At 40.1% G+C, this 20,599-nt stretch overlaps 1 protein-coding gene across 4 annotated transcripts in view; it reads right to left on the bottom strand.

The window, feature by feature from the left end:
• Positions 1–20,599, bottom strand: part of il1rapl2 (interleukin 1 receptor accessory protein-like 2) — a 518,624-nt gene that overhangs the window by 31,339 nt on the left and 466,686 nt on the right. For all 4 annotated transcript variants that reach the window (XM_085182337.1, XM_085182353.1, XM_085182345.1 and 1 more), the window contains exon 8: positions 7,815–7,947. In XM_085182337.1, coding sequence (XP_085038463.1) covers positions 7,815–7,947 — 133 coding nt within the window. The remainder of the gene's footprint in view (positions 1–7,814; positions 7,948–20,599) is intronic.

Genomic DNA, 20,599 nt, shown 5'->3' with positions numbered 1-20,599 from the left:
GTTATACATTTATTGCATTTATTTATTCTATTCATTTCTGTTCACAGCTGTTGTATGTTATTGCAGGTATGCTTGTCTTTTAATGCCAAGACATTATGACGTTTACAGTCACAATTGTGGTAGAGTTAGCTCATTAAGAAGAACTGGCTGGCTGATATCTGTTTAATGTTTCTCCTGGAGTTGTTGGAAAAGACGGGAAAGAGGGTGAAAGGAGAAGGTGCAAATCAAAAAGTCAGCGTCCTCAAAAATTTGAAGCAGAAGCTTTTATTCGAGTCACCACTAAATTCAGAGTGAGGAATCTAGCGATTCATTAGCTAGCTAATGTTGTTATGTGGAAAACCCCCAAAACAACATGTAGCTAACGACTGCTTATTCTTGGACTTGAAAGCAGAAAACTAATTATCCTGGCTTACTCACATTAATGGCTGACATCAAATAAACATGTTGTGCATAAATAGCTTATCATATTTTGGAAAGTCAATACAAGAAAACAAAGCAAAAACAAACAAACAAACAAAAACCCTTCCAGACGCTTTGGCGTCCATGTGCACTTCTTCACCTCTTGATGTAGAAAAACCCAAAGCTTGATTGTCCAGTTGTTAAATCATAGACCCTAGAAAACTGTGGAAGCTGTGATTGAACAATTACTGTATGAATGAGGATTTTATCAACCTGACATTTTTACGTGCCCCAGCAGATCTATTAACGAAATCTTTCAGCGGTTCAGGAGGAAGATAATTATCTAACAAACATGCTGTGAACTGAACCCTCAGTCAGCTTTTAATACTTGAGTAATTGAACCTCAGAGCAAATTATCTGGGACTGGGACAGCACCAGAAGTGTTAAGTTGCACCTAAACAAGCTTTCAAAGTTTCACATGGGTAATGACACCAGAAGTCCTTAAAAAGTCATTATTTTTACATTAAGCTGTGATCACAGTCCAGGAACATCTTCACTATGTGGTGAGTTATACTTCAAGAGTGTTATGAGTTCTTTTATATGAAAAATAAAGACAATACAACGTTAAGTATAGAAAACAAATTTTACCGCAATGCAGCATCAGATTACTTAAAAAAAATGAAAACTAAATTAAAAGTAATATTGTTGATGTTTAGCCTGTCTTGGTTTAGTTGCACGTTGGGGCGGGTTGGTTTGGATTTCTAGTAATTGGTTCAACCAAACAAGAAGGCAGCAGGATTTTGGAAATAATGAGCGTTTTCAGTGCAGAATCAGCACTCTTGTCAGAAACAGGCGAGATGGTCCACAGGATTTTGTTATCCTTCTTCTGTACAGTATGTGCTGCATTGACTCAGCGTACAGTACAGTAATCCAGACTGGCCACATTGTAATACACACAGGGGTTGAACCACATGGGAGTTGGCACAGTCCAACCATGACAAGCAGCGATGAGACACTGTGTAGTCATTTTCCTGCAGCTCTGTTTGTAATTCACCACAGAAATGCGCTGTATCTGTCACTTGAGGCTTGTATCCAAGTGGCTGCATGCAAAGAAAATTGACACGCAAACTTTCAGCACAGGCATTCCCATCGGGAATTGAACTTCTAACCTCCTAAATATTCATGCTTTCCTCTTCCCTCGTGGCACCAGAGGCACAGAAAGAGCGGTGAAGTCTCAATGCAGGTTGATAATGATGGATAACATTACAGAAAGGGTTATGAGACTCAAAATGTCAAATGTGCTGGAAGACATACAGCAAAGTGACTACCACCATCTCTGCATGTACATCTTTTTTTTTCCTTGCTCCGTGTCAGAGATTTTCAGTGTGTGCATCACTTTGAAGTCTCCTAGGACAGTGCATCAGGGGTTGCTGTCAAAAGAGGAGACTTGCTAAAATGCTTAGTTTAAAACACATCACTCCTCACCCTTTTTCTCACCTTCTAGCCATTAGCTATCTATATCCTACATCTCCTTTCTTTCTCCTCTTTCTGTCCTCCGGCGATTAAATGGGTACATTTCAAAATAAAAGTCACTGTTGAAAGCACAAGTTTTTCTCCTCATAATCTGCACATCTTGGTGAACTTGACACCATCAGCCAAAGTATCCTTCCTCCCTGAGTTCAGCTGCATGTATGTGCCAAGCTGTATCTCAAAGGTCAGCACTGTGTGCATGCTCATCATTTGTATCATCTTTGCCTTCACTTGTGTTGCTGTTCTGATGATATCAAGGCCTACATCTCTTGTTGTGGCTTTCCAATCACCCACAGCCAGTCCCAGCAGATGGCTTCCCCTCCCCAGGTCTCTTCTTGTTGAAAGGGAGTTGTTCCTCCCTGCCAATGTGAAGTGCTTGCTCATAGGGGTGGTTGTCTGATCAGCTGGGTTCCCTCTCAAATATAAAGTGCCTTGAGATGACTGTTGTTGTGGATGTGACCACACAGCTCACTTCAACCAAATGAACTGACTCACCAAGTGGAATCAGGCCAAGTTTGCTTAACTGAACTTAGATCTAAGAAGGTCATCGTCGCTGGTCCCAAAAATCAAACACAAATCACACACTGTGCTCTTCTATCATATCTATCACATCTCTGCTCTTCTCTTTCTCCGCTCATGTCTGAAGGCTTTGATGGATGTGCAACTTTGATTTGAAAATAAAACACATCACAACAATTGCACTTTTCTTTAAACAATAAATCTGTCTTTGTTATTGAAACCGATACCTTAGATACACCCAGACCCAACTACGGTAGTACATATATATGTATCTATATATATCTATATCTATATATCTATATCTATATCTATATCTATATATCTATATATATTATATATATTATATCTATCTATCTATCTATCTATCTATCTATCTATCTATCTATCTATCTATCTATCTATCTATATGTATGTGTGTGTGTGTGTGTGTGTGTGTGTGTGTGTGTGTGTGTGTGTGTGTGTGTGTGTGTAGTTATTTTTTAGCATTTTCTTTGACACAGATACTGAGGACAGCCAGAAGGATAGATGGGTGGGATGACATGCAGCAAAGGGCCTAGGGCAGAATTGAATCCAGGTATCTGCAAGAAGGAATAAGCCCAGAGTAGACGTCTCACAGCTTATAAATCAAGTCAGCTATGGAATATTATTGATAGTAGATCCACCAGAGGAATGGGCTGGCAATATTTGACAGTCTGTTTGTGGCCTTATCCTATTTTCCCACTATCCCAAAAGTCTGGTACTACTCTCCTCCTCAAACAGATTCCCAGGTTTCCAATCCTACAACTCTTCACTTCATGTCAACAGTGCCCTTCTCCTCCTTCTGTACCTCCCTGAACTTCTCCACTGGAGTGTAGCGATAACACAGGTCAGACCTCTGAAGGTACCCTGTTGTACAGTATGTAGTAGCAAGATGTTTGCAGTACATCATTCAGTCTTCTAAGCTGGGCGAGCTGGACCCATTGTGGATCAAACAACTTGTTTCTGTATTATTGATGCTTTGTCTCCTCAGACCGTTGTACTTGTCACTGCCGACAGGAAGCATATAATAAACCTTTCTGTTTCAAGGTGTTCCCAATTGCAATGCAGACCTCAACTTTTTAACATAAAAAACCCTGCTTCCCTCCTACTTTAGCACCTAGAACGGGCTAACTAACATGCTTCATGACAAAGAAAATATAAGGTAAAATAATGGTTGATGATGAGGTTGTGAACAGTGAGGCTTTGACAGCAGTTGGACTGGACAACAGATGTGAATTTCAAGCAGGTAAAAAAAGGCCTCTCTGCATCAGCAGACATATGGGCTGCCTTCAAGTGAAAATGTGAAGCAAGCACTGGCCCAAGTGGAAATATTGTAATTACCAATTCATTGCACATGAACGAGCTGCGGACTGTGATAGCTGAGTTGCAGAAACGTGAAGAAGCTGGACAGCGGTGAAGCTGAGCTCAGCCAACAGCTGGAGTAAAACTGATGATACTGCTCATATATATTGTCTCGCCTGCTATTTTAACCCAACATACTTAAACTACTTAGACTATGGATTTCCATTTTCCAGAAAAAGAAGTAAGGTTTCACAAAGAGAGGCACTTGTTGGCAGGAGTTTTTTCTCCACAAACTCGCAGCTTTATCACATCCTCTTGGGTGCTGCAGGGTGTGAGTGTGTCAGTAAGAGAGCAAGCCTTGGTAATTACAGGTATTCCCATTATCAGAGGCTACGAGACTGTGTTTGACACTATGCAAACAGACATAGACAAAGTTCTCGGGCCAGTGCTGCAGGACGTGGGGAAGGGAGCTTAAAGTGGACAGATTAATGGGCATCACAGCGGGAGTCGACCTGCTGGAGTGCGATTGTGGAACTTGGAATAGCAGTATGATTGGATCAGAGGTGGCCAGAGGACTGGACTGAAAGATTGAGAACTCATCAGGCAAAGGTTAATTTAATACTATGGGGCATGATTAGTTCCAAGTTTAAACACTCCTACTCATGTACCGTGCTGCTCTCTACAACATCATTTTCCCGGGAGAGAACATTTTCAGAGGGCAGGAGGTGGATTAGCAGTCGCAGATACATTCTTGAGGTTCCAGTCTTGGATTGGTAAACAGCTCTGCTGCTGGAGGACACTCCAGCAGCAGAGCTGTTTACCAAAGACACTGAAGGTCACCTGGTTTCAGAGCCACTGTTGCTATGCCGACTCTGACCTGTGACCTCCCCCATGAAGGGAGGAGGGCAAGAGGATTTCCCTTTAGGGGAGATAAACATTCATATCAGTATTGCTGTGCTCGGCTGATAACATGACCTGTGAAGGCTCTTTGAGCAGAAGTGAGCATTTTACTTTCTAATATTAAAGCTTTGATTACAGCTCTTAGAGTGTCAGTTAAAACACACTAATGCCCACGTGCTGCAGTTTGAACATTTAGATTACATTACTACGTTGCACTTTTTCTTTAACGTGATGGTGCAGAAGCATTGCTCAAAAGGGAGCAGCATTAACCTGAATAGGGGAAAAACAATGACACACACAGTGTAGATGGTACATTAATCATTGCCATTAATCATCTTTACAACCTGCTATTAACTGAGTTTAAGTAGTGCGCTTAAAGAAAACCAAACAGGCTTTTGCTTCTCATACGACTGCTTATTATGTCTAAAATTAATAAGTTGATGTGATAATCTAAAGTGGCCATGATTGGCCAGGTCACAGTGCAGGATGAAAACCAAACCAAATATTTATCAGTTTAAATCATTTTAAAGATATAATGAAGGGAGAAGGAAAACTACAGACCACCACAGCCCCACCTGTGTGAACTGAATGAAACTTTTGTCCATCTCAAATCACCACGGGGACTCTGCCTGATCATCAAGAATACTCCTGCAAAGGCCCAGGTTTGAGTCCAACCCGTCACCCTTTGCTGTGTGTCTCCCCGCTTCTCCTTGCTTTCCTGTCTCTCCTGACTTTCACTATCCAATAAAGCCAAAAAAATATTATTAAACACAAAAATTAAAATTTCAGCAGATTGTTCTCTTCGAATAAAACAAAATTCCAGATGGTACCCAAAAATATAACTCTGAAAATAATTTTGTTAAATATTTTCATATTTTTCATTTCCAGGACCTGTGAGTTACAGTTACAGTACCAAAATCCAGGTTTCTTTTTGTATTACTGTAAAATTCAACAACACACCATTCAGAAATTGTTACTGGTTGTCTTTTGCAATGTAAAGTTTCTTTGTTAGTGTGTGATTTTTTTTTTAATTTAAAATTTTCAGACCATTTGAAATATATCTGGTCCACATTAAAGATCCTGATTTATTTTGATGTTAAGAAAGACCGGTGCAAATTTCAGGTTTTTATCTTTAATAGTCTTTGACATATTCATGTTCAAATGTTGACTCATATTTCAGTGCGTGGTAGTGGGCCAATGGACTATTTTTCAAAAAAGTGTATCTTAAAAACTATTTGATATATGAAGCTAAAACTTCCCAGCACTCAATATATATGTTCAAACTCTGGACCTTCAGATTGGAGTTGGCACGATGTGCGGTTGGAATGACCCAAGCAAATGTTTTGCTCAGTTAAAACACGGGTGCTGAATTTGCAACAGCAGTCAGTAGCATTTAGCATCTACTAAACTTTGAACGCCATCAGACCTAAACTTTGCAGTTAGGTCTCCAACATGAACTCAGGTAGTAGCACATTATTTAGCTTGACTACTGTTGCTTAGAGGAGATGATGCAGCTGCAGCTATAACTGAAGTAGCTAAATCCATACACAAATTAAATATTATGATTCATGAGTCTGCAGCACTCATGCACATGAGTATTAACAGGTGAGTTAAGAGTCAGGCTGGATTTGTCTGGTCTAATCCTGCCTACCTTATCCCATCTTACTTTCAAAGACCACTTCCAGAGCCTTTCACGGGCTCATTTATTTACAGAAAAGACGACCACCATGCTGCAGGCTGTTTGAAATACTTTGCTCTCTTAGATGCACTGGGAAAGTCTGTCTGAACTTCTTGTGATCTCCACTAAGATTTGAAGTAGCTTTCTAGCTTCTTCACTTTGCAGAGTGAAAAAGGGCAAATGCTTTGAAATGAGGCGAGTTATATGAGATCACCCACTGAAAAAGAAAAAACACAGAAAAGCAGTGTGGTGTTTTATAGCACTCTAAATTTCAGGTATACTCAATAGATATCTGTGGTTGTCCTGGTCCCGCCCCTAAAGACCTAATCAGTAGCTGTAACTGTAACAGATTAACAAATCAAGTATTCACACTGATGCGTGTGCATACTTCAGGTCCTGACTGTTTCAGGTGTGTGACGTCAGGTGTATTGCTCTACTTGTTATCTCAGTAAGTATAAAAACCAAAAATCTATGTTGGATAACTGTGATCATTTGTTCTCTGTGCTCTGGTGGGATATACTTGAAATATGAAGCCATATTATTGTATACAAATACAACATACAGGGAAAAAAAGATTTTAAGCAAAGTCAACAAACTTTACCTGAATTAAGCTAAAACATTTCCCCCTGTACTGTGCGCATGCGCTGCAACGTGATTGGCTAATATGTCTCCGGTTTCAGTTGTTGATTGGTTCTTTTGGGACAGGTTCAGGACTCACAGACTTGAGGACTGTTTCAGTGCAACACGCAGGGGTGTAGCAAGTCAAGTCTCTACCTCATTTTACACCTTTTGCATTCACCCACTGGAGAAAGCAACAAGACCGCCATCATTCCCGCCTCCCGACTGAACAACGGAGATTAATTAAATAACATTTTTTGCTTTCAACTTCATCTTTTATAGATTTTGACGATAAACTGTTTTATGTGTAATTAATAGATGTTAGACATAATTCTCTTAACTCACATCAACTGTGTGTGTTTGCGTGTGTGTGTGCACATGTGTGTGCACATGTGTGAGACAATGTAAATTCTTTGATGGTTACCATAGCGATCCAGCAGGTTGTTCTAATGATATTTGATGCCCCGCAGACAATCAGGCTTTTCCCAATAGACTCCAATGTAATTGGTCCCAATAGGGGAGAAAATGAATTCAATTTAACTTTATTATTAGTATTCATAATTTTTTTTTTTTTAGAAAAGTTGAGAAGAAAGCTGTCAGAAAACCCTCAATGAGTCATAAATCACGAGAGTCCAAATTAGATCCTGACAGTGTGAGGAGAGCAGCTGGAGTCGAGCCTATTCAGAAATTAATTAACAATAGAAACCTGTAAACTTGAGAGAATGTAATTGATACTGTCTTGCAGTAGATGTACTTAGAATTTACTTGCCCCCACCCTCAGGACACTGATTTCAGGATCATTTTGAGTATGTTACTGAATCAGTGCTTCTCTAGAAAATAGTTTACTTACTTCATTTCAGTTTCCTTAATATGCCCTGCAAGTTCTTCAACAAATTTTTCTCCTTTCATCCAGTAGATGATGGGCTTTCTGTTTTCTCCACTGTAGCCAAAAAATGCCTTGCAGTCCAGACTGAGAGGCATACCTGCAACACACAGCACAGCAATGTTAGACGCCACACGGTGCCGCACGGAGGATAAATTTGCACTGTTTTGCAGCTGAATCTTTAAACCAGCTGCAGTCCAGGCTGAAGGTAAAACAAACATTAAAGATGACACCACACTGAAAGTTGAGCACAGAAGGAGTCATTAAACAAATCTGGCACATTTTGGTTTATATCCTTTCTCATTTCTCCAAAGAGGTGTCCGGATGATAGTAGGAAGGCTGCCACCACAGGGAGCCAGTGCAGAAAACTACTCGAGGTGTGTAGCTGGGTGCCTGCAGGGTCCCTTTGAAATGTGAACCTGAAATAATTGCTGCCTCCTCCTGGTGACAGTAATATTACTTTAAAGAGAAGTGTGCAAACACATTTCTGAAATCATGAGAGGAAAAAAATCACACTAGGTAAAACTGCTGTGTATCATAAGCTGCAGCACTGCCAACCTTTCACCTGAGCAAATGAGTCTGTGGCAAGAGGTGGCATACACAGGAAATGTAGTGTTAGTGAGGCAAACACATGTCAGCACCAGTGGATTTTTTTTTTAATCTTACATGGTAAATATATGATTTTCCTAAGGATCTACAAATCTACTTCATAAGATCCTCCTGTACGGTCCCCTTGATTTTGCTAGCCCCAAAATATGAATGCAGGGTCCAAGACCTGGACCTTCAAGTGCTTATTTCCTGAAGTCAAAGGAAAAGCTGTGTGCTTAGTTTGTGGAGAGCAGATTGGTATGTTTAAGGGTTAAAATTTGAATCATCATTATGAAACTAAACACAGAGAGAAATACGAGAAACTGACTGATGCAAAGTGGGATTAGACATCAGAACCTTTGCTAGCAAAGCTGCAAAAGCAATGAGGACTGTTTTTAAAATTCAGGGATGATTTTCCTCCAAATCACAAAAACGGTGAAATTTTCTGTGATAGCGAGTAAGAAAGAATGTCGATGGACTCCTAATATGACCTGAGAAAAAAGAAGAATGTGCTTGAACTGTAAAACAGTCACTTTTCAAATGAATCTGGAGCTTTTGTTGAAAAGCAAAGTGAACAGTTTTCTTTTTCTCAGCAGCTCTGGAGAGCGATGTGACACAGACCACTACATACCTGGCAGCTCTGTACTCAATGAAAGGGGCTGTTACAAGAAGTTATTTGTTTATAGAGCTAACTGCATGCTTGGACAAGTTTTCTGACAAACTTGAACAGTTCACTGGATTTTAAGTGACTCAATTTGACTCTCAGACACAATTGTGTTTGCTTATGTAATTACTGTGAAAAAAAAAACCCTATTGTTTATATTCACATTCACATTATGTGGCAGCACACCTCTTAACCGGCACTAGAAGGCATGAGCACATCACCCCTGTGCTCGCTAACATATCTCATCAAATATCGCATTGATTGATCGCATTGATAAATTCATCATTTCAGGTTTATAGCGCCATGATATTAAAGTTTAAATTAGCCACACATTTACTGACAGAATAGAAAATGTTTTGAGTCGATTCATATTCACTAATATGCCGCTTGTGGCAGATGGCCCCCCCTCCCTGAGCCTCTGGTTTTCCCACTTTCACAGAGTGCTTGCTCAGAGGAGGCTGTCGGATTGTTGGGGTTTTCTCTGTATTGTATGATTTTTACATTCCTGTGTAAAGTGCCTTGGGGTGACGGTGATTTGGAGCTATATAATAAAACCGAATTGCGACTGAAGTGCAAATTTTCAGCTTTAATTCAAGGGGTTTAACAAAAGTATTTCATTAAATTCAGTTGCATAGTGTTCTTTCAGCTTAATTAGTTTGAGCCATGAAGCTTTGATTCTGCAGAGCTCCATATTCAACAGATGTGTACCTTTAATGTATTACTGCTGGAAGAATCAATCAGCAATACTATGAAATCACATGTAAATACACATCTATGGGCAGACAGTATCCACACACACTCATGTAAGACCTTGAAACCCCCATCACTCTATGATTACAGCTATCAGTGGTGATGATGGAGTATTAATGAGCATTCTAATGAGCACTACCTCGTTAGGCAGTCAATTAGCAGATAATTATGATAGACCTTGGTATTATCATAATGATAACTCTGTCAGCACAGTCATGAACCAACAGTGAATGTTAACATTCGGTGTATGTCTGTGTGTTTGTTGTCAGTTTTGACTTAAAGTTAACACTTAAGGTGTTGTTTTTTCATGAGTGGGAAAAGCAGCTTCTTCTATTCAAGCTTTGGGGGGTAATTATCTTTTTCAGAAGAAATTCAAAACATTTAGAGCAGCAAAAGTAAAAATCTTCACAAACTGGTTACAGGTTGAATAAACATGAGGTTTCCTTCAGTTGGTCAATGCCAAAACGCAACTGTTTTCATATGGAAATGTCTTTATGTTTGGTGTCACTGCCCTGCTTATTTTGATTGATGGAAAAGGACGAGGAGGCTTTGACTTCTGCCAGTCTCAAAATTATAATTTCTAACAAACTCAGAGAAAAAGTGCCCACTGAAGCCTCACGTCTTGCACACACATGTGTGTGTGTGTTTGTGTTGGTGGGCTCGCGGTGGGATTTTTCTTTTTTTACCTTTGAGCCTAGTCAGACATCATCCTGCAGTACAGGCGTATAAATACACACACACTTTAGAAATCAGTTAAAAAAGAAAAAAAAAATCTGGCTTGGAGTGAAATTAGTTTAGCTTGATTGTGTGTGTGTGTGTGTTTGTGCGAGTAAGTAGGTGTGTGTATTTGAGCTCTGCAGTAATTGATTAGCACCCTGAGGGTGTGTTTGTGTTCTCAGCATGCTATGGTGATTAAAATCATCAACTTTGTTTGCACTTGTGTGGCGTGAGGGTGTGTGTCAGTGTGGGCGAGTGACTTTGTGTGTGCGTATCTCTCCAGTAAATAGAAACGCAGCCTGCATTTAATACAGCTGAGTCGAGTCACCGTTCCTATTTGTGGCTGTAGCGGCAGGATATTTGTGAGAAGCTGAGGAAAAATGAGGGCTGGCGCTGTATTGTTGTCATTAATAAGAAAAACTGACAGGAATTTTCTCAAGTTGGTGCATCACTGTTTCACACTGCTCCTCTGTGTGATCACAACTATGTTCTGTTTTCTTTGGTGTGACAAACAGAGGAAGGACTCACTCTCCCAGATCACAAGTGAGTTTGCAAACAGAAGTCATGTGACCACAAAGTCAAATTCAATCTGATTCCACCTCTTTGTATCGTTATTGTAGCCCGACAGCCTTGTCTGTACTCCTCAGTGTAGCGTTGCTGGCATTTAGAGATGCACATAAAGAAGCAGCTGAATATTAGAATCGGTCCAGACTTTGCTTTGCCCTTGGTTTAGTTTTTTAAATTCATTTTTTATCCAAGCAAAAGGAGCTGCTGGTATCAGACATCAACATCTGTTTCCTTCGGCCCGTCTTGTGCGTTTTGAGGTCCTTTCCTGTCAAAGGCTCGTACTGCATTCTAACAGTGAAAAGTTCTCATTGCTGTTCATTTATTACACTGGGTTTATTAATTTCAGATACATCTAAAGAAATGAAAAAATTAATTTAATCTTGAACTGAAGGAAACCACTCTGAATTTGAATGTTGTGGGAATGCACTTAGCATCCTCATCAGGATAGCGCCTGTGTGTGAAGTAAGCAGCACTGTAAACTGCTATCGAAGTGCAGGTTAATGAGTGTCCACAGTAAACTGTAGGCAACACAGAGAACTTTCACAAAGTTCAGAGGTGTATTTGAGGTGTACTTTCACAAAGTTCAGAGGTGTATTTGTAACACCTCTGTTTTTACAAAACAGAGGTGTTAATGCAAAACCTGGATTTTGTCCTGGTGGTTCACGCAGTGAGCAGTGCCGTTGTCCTTCGCAGTTTAGAGCACTTTGTTGCCTTTCACAGTTTCAGTTTCAGCTCCACATAATTTTTTTTAGATCACTAAAACTACCAAAGCAGACAAATGTTTCTAGCAACACAAGCCATTAAAAATTTGCAAACAAGATGTGTAACTGTTGAACTTTAGTGTACAGCCTGTGTGGACAAATTTGTATGTTGACCCATTATTGCTGGGCAGCACGGTGGCACGGTGGTTAGCACTGTTGCCGCACAGCAAGAAGGTCCTGAGTTCAATTCCACCATCAGGCCGGGGTCTTTCTGTGTGGAGTTTGCATGTTCTCCCCGTGTTTGCGTGGGTTCCCTCCGGGTACTCCGGCTTCCTCCCACCGTCCAAAGACATGCAACTTGTGGGGATAGGTTAATTGGATAATCCAAATTGCCACGAGGTGTGAGTGTGTGAGTGAATGTGAGTGTGAATGGTTGTCTGTCCCTGTGTGTTGGCCCTGCGACAGACTGGCAACCTGTCCAGGGTGTACCCTGCCTCTCGCCCTATGACAGCTGGGATAGGCTCCAGCACCCCCCGCGACCCTGAAAAGGATAAGTGAAAGTGAATGGATGGACCCATTATTGCTCAAACTAGAGTAATAATAGGATTCCAACCTCCTTGCAACTAGTAAACATCAATGGTTCCTCTGTGATTGCATTGATTTATTTTTCTGTCCGAGACCCATTGCAAGTAGTTGACCAATCGCTGACGGACCTCTTTCAAAGGCAGATGCGCAGGTTGCTTGGTGGGAGGCAATCTGCTTGCAAACACTTGCACTGTGACTCAGACTGATTGCAGTCACTCTCAGCCAGATTGGTGAGAGTTTGCAAATAATTACCAACTAATTTATGAATGTTGACAGATTGCTAACACATTGTAATCAATGAAAGTCAGGTTGCACCAATCAGGACAACTCATCTGCTTTGTGTCAATATGCAACAAACGGCTCGACTCAGGTGGTTGTCAACTGGTTGTATTCTAGTTACATCGAGTGGACGAACTTTCAGTTTAGAATCTATGAGATTCTCGCTGAACTCTGAAAGTAAGAAGTTAATGTGAATCTCTGTGCATGTAAATGGAAACAGATTTGTGATTTTCTCCACTGAATCACTAACCGACAGCAGACTGAATCTGTTTTGTTGCCGTTTTATTGCCTCCTCGATGCACCAAAGCTGTTCCGAAGACGGCAAGTGACTGCAGATTGGTTTTGCCAAAACATTAAACAGGCCGTCCACACTTAAACTCCTCAGTGTGGATGATGACAATCTGTCTTTAAAAAGAAAGAATTTTGCATTTGCTCAGGATATCTTTGTCTAAAACCAGGTAGCAGTGGTGATGTAGTGACATAACCCCAAAGGAGGTTTGCATCTCCTGCGGGAATTGAACTAGCGGGCTTTGGCTTGTCAAGTAAATGAGCAAACCACTACACATAGGCACATAGTGGCATGACTGTCTAATATTACATTTAATATGAATCTTACTGTTACCCCATATTTGGTGGATGTACAAATCAGCTCTTGTTTGTTTTAAGTTGACATTTAAAATCAATCTCAAATGAACAGCAGAGTCACTGAACACCCACCTGTTCTGAATTATGTCATTTGTTTTGACAGCAATATCCCAAATTCCAGGATGAACTGAATTGCGATGCCAGTAATATTTCATATAGATGAAAAGTGAGGAAAAGGGACACGATAAGATGGGAAATTCATATAAATCTGGTGTCTGTCTTACTCACTTCCTGTAAATCTTATAGCTGGTATTCACATCATTAGTCTGTTTCACTTGTCACTCTTTGGGGTTCCCTGTTCTCTCTTTGCTTTTCACATTTTATCACTAAAATAGATCCTCGCTCAAATCTCCTCGCCTCCCAGCCTTTTCCCTCTGTGCGTCAGGATGTTTTTGTCGTCATGCTGTCCCTCGTCTGTCTTTTCATTTGCTTGCTCTCTCTCTTTCCTTTTATAGAAATCTTTCACCTGCAGCGTGCTTTCTATGTGCGGACAAATGCATATTTTATTATGCAAATCCAGGTGATTTTATGCACCTTACACGAGAACTGTTGCAAAGAGTACGACAGGCAGAATAATCAAAGTACTTCTGAAACAGTATATGTCAATGAGATCATTTTTCTGGACAGCATACCAAACACGTGTGTGTGTGTGTGTGTGTGTGTCTAAAGGAAATGACAAAAGAGCAGAAAACATTCAGGTAAAGGATTGTAGGAGAGAAGTAGGACAACTCTTAACGAGGGAAATGAATCATTGAAAACTACCTTCACACACTCACTCACTCACTCACTCACTCACACACACACACACACACACACACACACACACACACACACACACACACACACACACTGAGAGAATCCTCCATCACTTGACTTGACAAGTACGGTAAAAAAAGAAAAAACAATCACTTAACAGACCCAGAATTACTTTGACTGTCATATATTTTTATATTCCCCCATCATCTGCGATTCACCCATTTATTAAACCTTGGCCTACTTAACACCAAGATTAATGTTAAATACATATTATTGGATTGAATTGTCCCTTCTCCCCTGGATATTTATGGTTGTCAGGGGAAACGTGGCTGTGTTTCAGAACAGATACTTAAGTTTCAATTAAGTAATTTCAATGAATTACTGGATGGTTTTTATCCAATGATTGATTCAACTGTTTCTACTCTGGCAGGTTTCTAAGAGTGAAGACAGACCGAATGATTTAATAAAATGATATTGGACCAATACGTGTTCTGGTGGATATGAAGGACCGAACAGAACTCTGTGGGAGAACTGTGAAGCTCCTGTGAGTCAGTAAATAAAACCAACAGCAACTGTTCATATCTGTTTAAAAACCCTATTGTTATTGCTCTCTCCCTATTGATTTTAATAGAGGCTTTCAAAAAACTGCCTGGATTTGATCTGTTGTACCCCTGTGTCATCCTGTGTCACATAGCTAGCTTATTTGACCTCTGGACTGTAAGGGGGTGTAATAATCTTCCCTTAGTTTCCTCAGTAGGTTAGAACAATCTTAAGGTGGCACATTTATTTGAGGAGTAGCATGACACAGTCCAGGTTGGCTAGTTATTTTGACTGTGTTTAGACAGGTTGCAGTCATAGACTGTATCTAAAAGATGGAGGTGGCCTCTCAGTTTGTAAAGTGAAGTGCACACAGAGGTGTCTTTGATATCATTGACTTTACTGTGTGATTACAGCCTCAGTCACAAATTTTCATGTCATATTGAATACGACATGATGATATTGACGATATTATACTATTTATATGCCAGCTTGAAATATGGAGAGCCATTATATCTTATTCCAGGTAGACAGTAAACATATTCCTCTGCCTCTCTGTCCGCCCTCTACATGCTGCCTTTTTAGGACCCAGCAGATGTTGCAGCAAAGACCCTATCCACTTCTGACAGCTAGCCACAGTTAGACAAGGCTTGCATAAGCACATTGTTTAATTCTGGCAGCAGCATGCTCCAGTGACACTGATTTAACCAACGCACTGATCCTTTCCACATAAATCTTGCCTCTGTGCTAGAGAGTTAAAAAAAATCTGCAAGAACTGCACACGGCTGGAAAAACACTCATACTCTTAACAAGTCCAGACAGCTCCTCTGGAGCCAGATTGTACTCTGGCCTTAATTTAGGAGCACCAATTGTCAAATATTGCTAAAAACTCTTGTCACATACCACTGGTTCTCACCGTAGAGGTCTGGACCTTCAGGGGCTTGCTAAATAGCCTGGATTTGTGAAGCAGTGAAAAGACTCCAGTGACAGGAAGAACATAAATACTGGATTTACAAATAGTGTACTTGTATATTTGATGGGCACGTTGCATAATCTATAGGGATTATGCACTGCGGCTAAGAGGTTAATTATCATGTCTATTCCCAGGTTAGGGGCCCTGATAACACGCAGCATAAAATTAAATTATCCGTCTAAAGAAAACAAGGGAAGTGCTGAAGGGAATGCAGTTAGGTGCATGGATGAATCGCGGCAGCTGAACCTTGGTGATAATATGTTCCAGAGCACAAGTCATTATTATAGGTTTATATATACTTTATGTTTCTCTTAACAGTTTATGGTACACTTAATGGTCTTGACATTACATGGGTACACCCGTGACTTTATATTCCAAGACACTTGCTCAGATTTTATGCACTTTGTTCAGAAAGGGGAGCTCTTTGTGCACACAGCCCTGCCGACTAAGATCAGTCTCACATCACACATGTCGCACGTTCTCGAGTAAAAGAGAAAGTCATCCAGAACTGAAACATAGACTTCCCATCTGCTTGTCACTGCGTGTTTCTGTCTCCCTCTTAGACACGCGCACACACACTTTCTGAGGAATGATCCATCTCAGTCCATCTGTTCATTTAAAAGCACACACAGTGTAAGACCTTAAGGTGATTTTGAAATGCTGTGGGTGTGTGTACGTGTGTCTGTGTGTAGACCAGGTATGGGGTGTGTGGGGGTTGTCTTGGTAACAGCTGAGTTTCGGGTCTTGGGCTCTAAGGGAACGCAGCTGCACATGGCAACACAGATGGTGCCTCAGACACAGGCGCGCGCGCACACACACACACACACGCACACACAAGCTGAATGCTCACATACAGAAATGCATGTTCACACACTTAGGCCAAGCGCACATACACACACAAACACACACAAACACACACACACAGCCACGTGTAAGTAAGTGGGCAGCTCAGCTGTAACCTGGGAGGCTGTTCATGCTTTCATTTCTTCTATTTCCAGACATCCTGCCTCTAACAAATTATTCCATTTTAATTTTCAATCCTTTCTATTTTTAGGGAGGCTCTACGCCGCACCGACTCTCTTCAGAAACGCCATCCTTTGTGCCAGATACATTTTTAGGGGAAAGTCACTGTTGTTGGTTGCCAAGCGGTCAATGCTGTAATTTCTCTCTTTCTTTTATTATATGCTGCATTTCCTTCTCCCTAACTTGAATTTCCATAAGTGTTTTCGGCTTTACCTGGAGACGAGTGTTTTGACCGATGCATTAAACTATATATTTTAGATATAAGTTTTAACAGCCACCATTTTCTGAAATTTGATGTTTGAGAATAATGTATTTTGTCATAAATTCAGTTTATTTTGAAAACCTCAACAGGATCTTCAGCTTTATTGTGAAAGGATTATGTGGAAAATAAACAAGTGGACGGCGGAGCCACACGCTGGGTTTACTGTCATTGTTGCTAACGACAAAAAACAGTTGCTTGTCTGACTGTAGTGTGGTTATATTAAATATATTAGAGAAAGAGAGAACTAAAAAATTAATATAGCCACTACGGTGACCATCAACACGATGAAAAAATATTGCCGTAAACAGTTTATTTTACGACACCACGAAACAAACAACAGCGTAATATGAACCAATAGACGTTTTAATATCATCATCCGATATAAATCGTTGTATCAAACAGCCCTATGTCTGTGCACTGGAGCAGGAGCTCTGTTTCGATTAGCTTAACAGTGGGAGCCGCTATGGTTGCTACAGCTATTGCTCGTCCAAAGTTAAAATACATATCTGTCCATATCTTTAAATTCTGCACAAAATAGAATTTAAAATGAGTGTTTGTTGTTTTAGAATAGTTTGAGCTATCTGTATTTCCCAGTGCTTCCGGTCTTTTTGCTAAGCTAATTCACACTAAGCTAATCAACTCAACTCTTTAAGCAATCTGGTCCTTCTCCTTTGACTTCTGGGACCAAAAAGACATTTTTACCCAGAGAGCTACTGCTTACTGGATATGTTCTCTTTTTCAGAACATTCTCTCTAAACCCCAGAGAAGGTTGTGTGAGAAAAGATTCTGAATACTCAAGACAGGCCAGCCTAGCACCAACAACCATGCAGCATACAAAGCCACTAAAATCACCTTTCTTGACAGTTCTGGCTCACTCTTTGAACTTCAGACTGTCGTCAAGACCATGTCTACATGCCTAAATGCACTTAGTTGCTGCCAATGTGACTGGCTAATTAGACATTTGCATTAATGAGCTGACCACTTGAACTGCTCTACAAGTTCTACAGTAACATTTTTCTAGCATCCCTGAACTTGAATAGTTACAATTTTATTGATTCAAAATTACAATAAAAGAACAGAGACAGAAGTAAAATGCTATAATATGCAACGGTGTCGTTTTTAGATGTAAAATTTATGTTTAATTAACACATTAACATAGTATCTTCAACAGATGGTATTAGAGTGCAGAGGCCAAGCTAATTTAGTTATGATCAACCATACAGTTTTAGAACCCATAAACGAGGTTCCATCACTAACCACGATGAGCTGGTTCTGATGGGATTTGAGCCTATTAAACCCCTTTTATGTACTGAAATACTCATGTATACACACTCACACAGACAGTTTAATAAGGTAGCTGGCAATTCAAAAACAAATGGTTTATTTTTAAATTATCATTGCAGTTAAACATTTTTAATACTGATGGAAAATCAGAGAAAGTTAAAAAAAAAAAGAAGAAGAAAATAAATCCAAAAGTTCAAAAGTTAATGAAAGTATTGCGAGTAATTTCACAGAAGTCCACTTTTAACATGTTTCCAGTGATATGGAACTGTTTGAAAGCCTCCTGCAGATTTTCAATATAATTTGACATTACACTCCTTCGAGAGAAACTGCATATTATTTGATAAATATGAGATGGGGAATCATTCCTTGAAATGCAAAGGCCCAATTTCCTGTCTAACAGGAAATGAAGCTGCCACAAAGTTGGAAAGAGTCATATTTGATTATTGTGAATAAACTAAATATTTTTTCTCTTCATATCTGACTTTATCACTCTTCCTTCATCGTCCTCTTCGTCTCGATTCATCCCCACAAACAAACACTCCCAGTCACACAGTGATACCACGTGAGGTGATTCCCATGAAAATAATAACTCTCCCAGGAAAGTAATAAAGGGAAATCCAGCCTCCTTCTCTGTCCATATTTGGCCATTTTCTGACAGCTCTAATTAACCAAGTCCTTAATGCATCTATACCTGACACTTGATTAGCTGGGGGGCTGGCCTCGTTAAGAACGGTTTTAAATTAACAGATGAAATTAGATTGGAGATTACATCAGATATGCTTGACAAGGTTAATTAAATGACCAGCCACAAGGGGAGTGTGTTAAATCCAACATCTCCAACAGATTCAGAACTGATATAGTTTGGTTCCTGATTCTAAATTACAGCAAAGTACAAAATGTTAAGACACTGTCAAATATAAATAAAACAGCTATGCAGATTAATGATACCTTAGGACTGGAAAGGTTAATGCAAACAGCAAATGGTGGATTGTTTGTAATATTGACAGACTCAAAATATCTGGAAAGTGGTCCTAAAATGGACTGGGCTCAGTGGTATGGGCTGAGGAACACTTCTGAAAATTACTATCAGGAAACCGAAGTGGTCACTGTATACAGCGTGAATTTCAAAGGGTAGCAACTTGATGGTATGAGTACACACAAGTGCACATGGGTGAAGGCATCATTGATGGTTAATGGTATGGTTTGTGAGCTATATTAGTTGCAGTTTCAATAGGGCAAGACACGCCAAACTGGAATGGTAAATGGACTGGTTTGTATATAGTGTTTTTCTACTCTACTTTCTACTCAAAGAGCTTTATACAACCCCATTTTCATATGCCTAAGTGTTTTCTATTCACATGAACGTACCAGGGGCAACGTGGGGTTCAATATTCTGCCTAAGGATACTTTGCCATGTAGACTGGAGCAGCTAGCGATCGAACAGGCATGACCTTGTGACCTTGTCATTTTAAAGCTCAGTTTTTAAAACCTTACAATGTAACTACAGCCCAGCACATCCAGCAGTATATTAATGACTAACCTCGTATTGTGGATGGATTATCTCAGTTGTTCTCCTGACTGAAATTTGGTCCGTTTACAACATCCCGCCATCGATTGCATTTGTCGCTAACCATCGGGAACCCTCACGTTAACTTTTATTGAGTGGAAAAAAGTTAGTGTTCATCCTCCAGCTTCACTGTGTTTATGTTATGCTAACACAGCTGTGTAGCTAGCCACCACGCAGCACATCATTATATACCAGCTAGTCCAACTTCAGTAACCCTGCAAACGTCACTGCTGTTTAGTTTTCTGTCTTCATTCATGTTGGAAGTGATAGCAGAGCTATACGTTTGAATTTTTTCAGAAATCTCTCAGTCAGAACATCATATCATGTTTAGGTGGAAACTAGCGAGCTAACTTCCTGCTAACTTCTAACTCTGTTAATTGAATAAATTCCGTTTTTATGGATGCCTGGATGTTAAACTTAATTGTTACACCTGGTAAAGCAGCAATGCTGATCATTTTATTACAGATGAAAGAATTTAGACAGTTTTTAACTCTCAGTGATGCCGCAGTGTTGGTTTGACTGAAGCAGAGTTTGGACCCGGAAACGGCTAATGACTTAAAGACTGTAACAAACATGTCCCATTTAAAATGATCAAATATTTTTTTTTAAAAATCCCCCATGCTTTTCAGTTTCTTATCAATTGCTAACAAGGTTATGGAAGCAATAGAGGTTTGTTGTAAGGCAGGAGGGATTTCTATACTGCTTCTGGGAGAGGTCTGTCTGGAAGTTGGGGGAGACACACTGAGGGGTTTTGAACAATTTGTCCATCTTAATAAATAAACATCAATGTCTAGAGTTTGGACAATTTTGCTTCATATTAAGCCAGAAGATGTGTGTAAGCCTGCAGTCCAACC

Source organism: Neolamprologus multifasciatus, chromosome 2 (genome assembly GCF_963576455.1).
Source record: "Neolamprologus multifasciatus chromosome 2, fNeoMul1.2, whole genome shotgun sequence".
In the NCBI taxonomy this organism is placed as follows: Eukaryota; Metazoa; Chordata; class Actinopteri; order Cichliformes; family Cichlidae; genus Neolamprologus; species Neolamprologus multifasciatus.
This window is presented reverse-complemented; position numbering and strand designations above follow the sequence as displayed.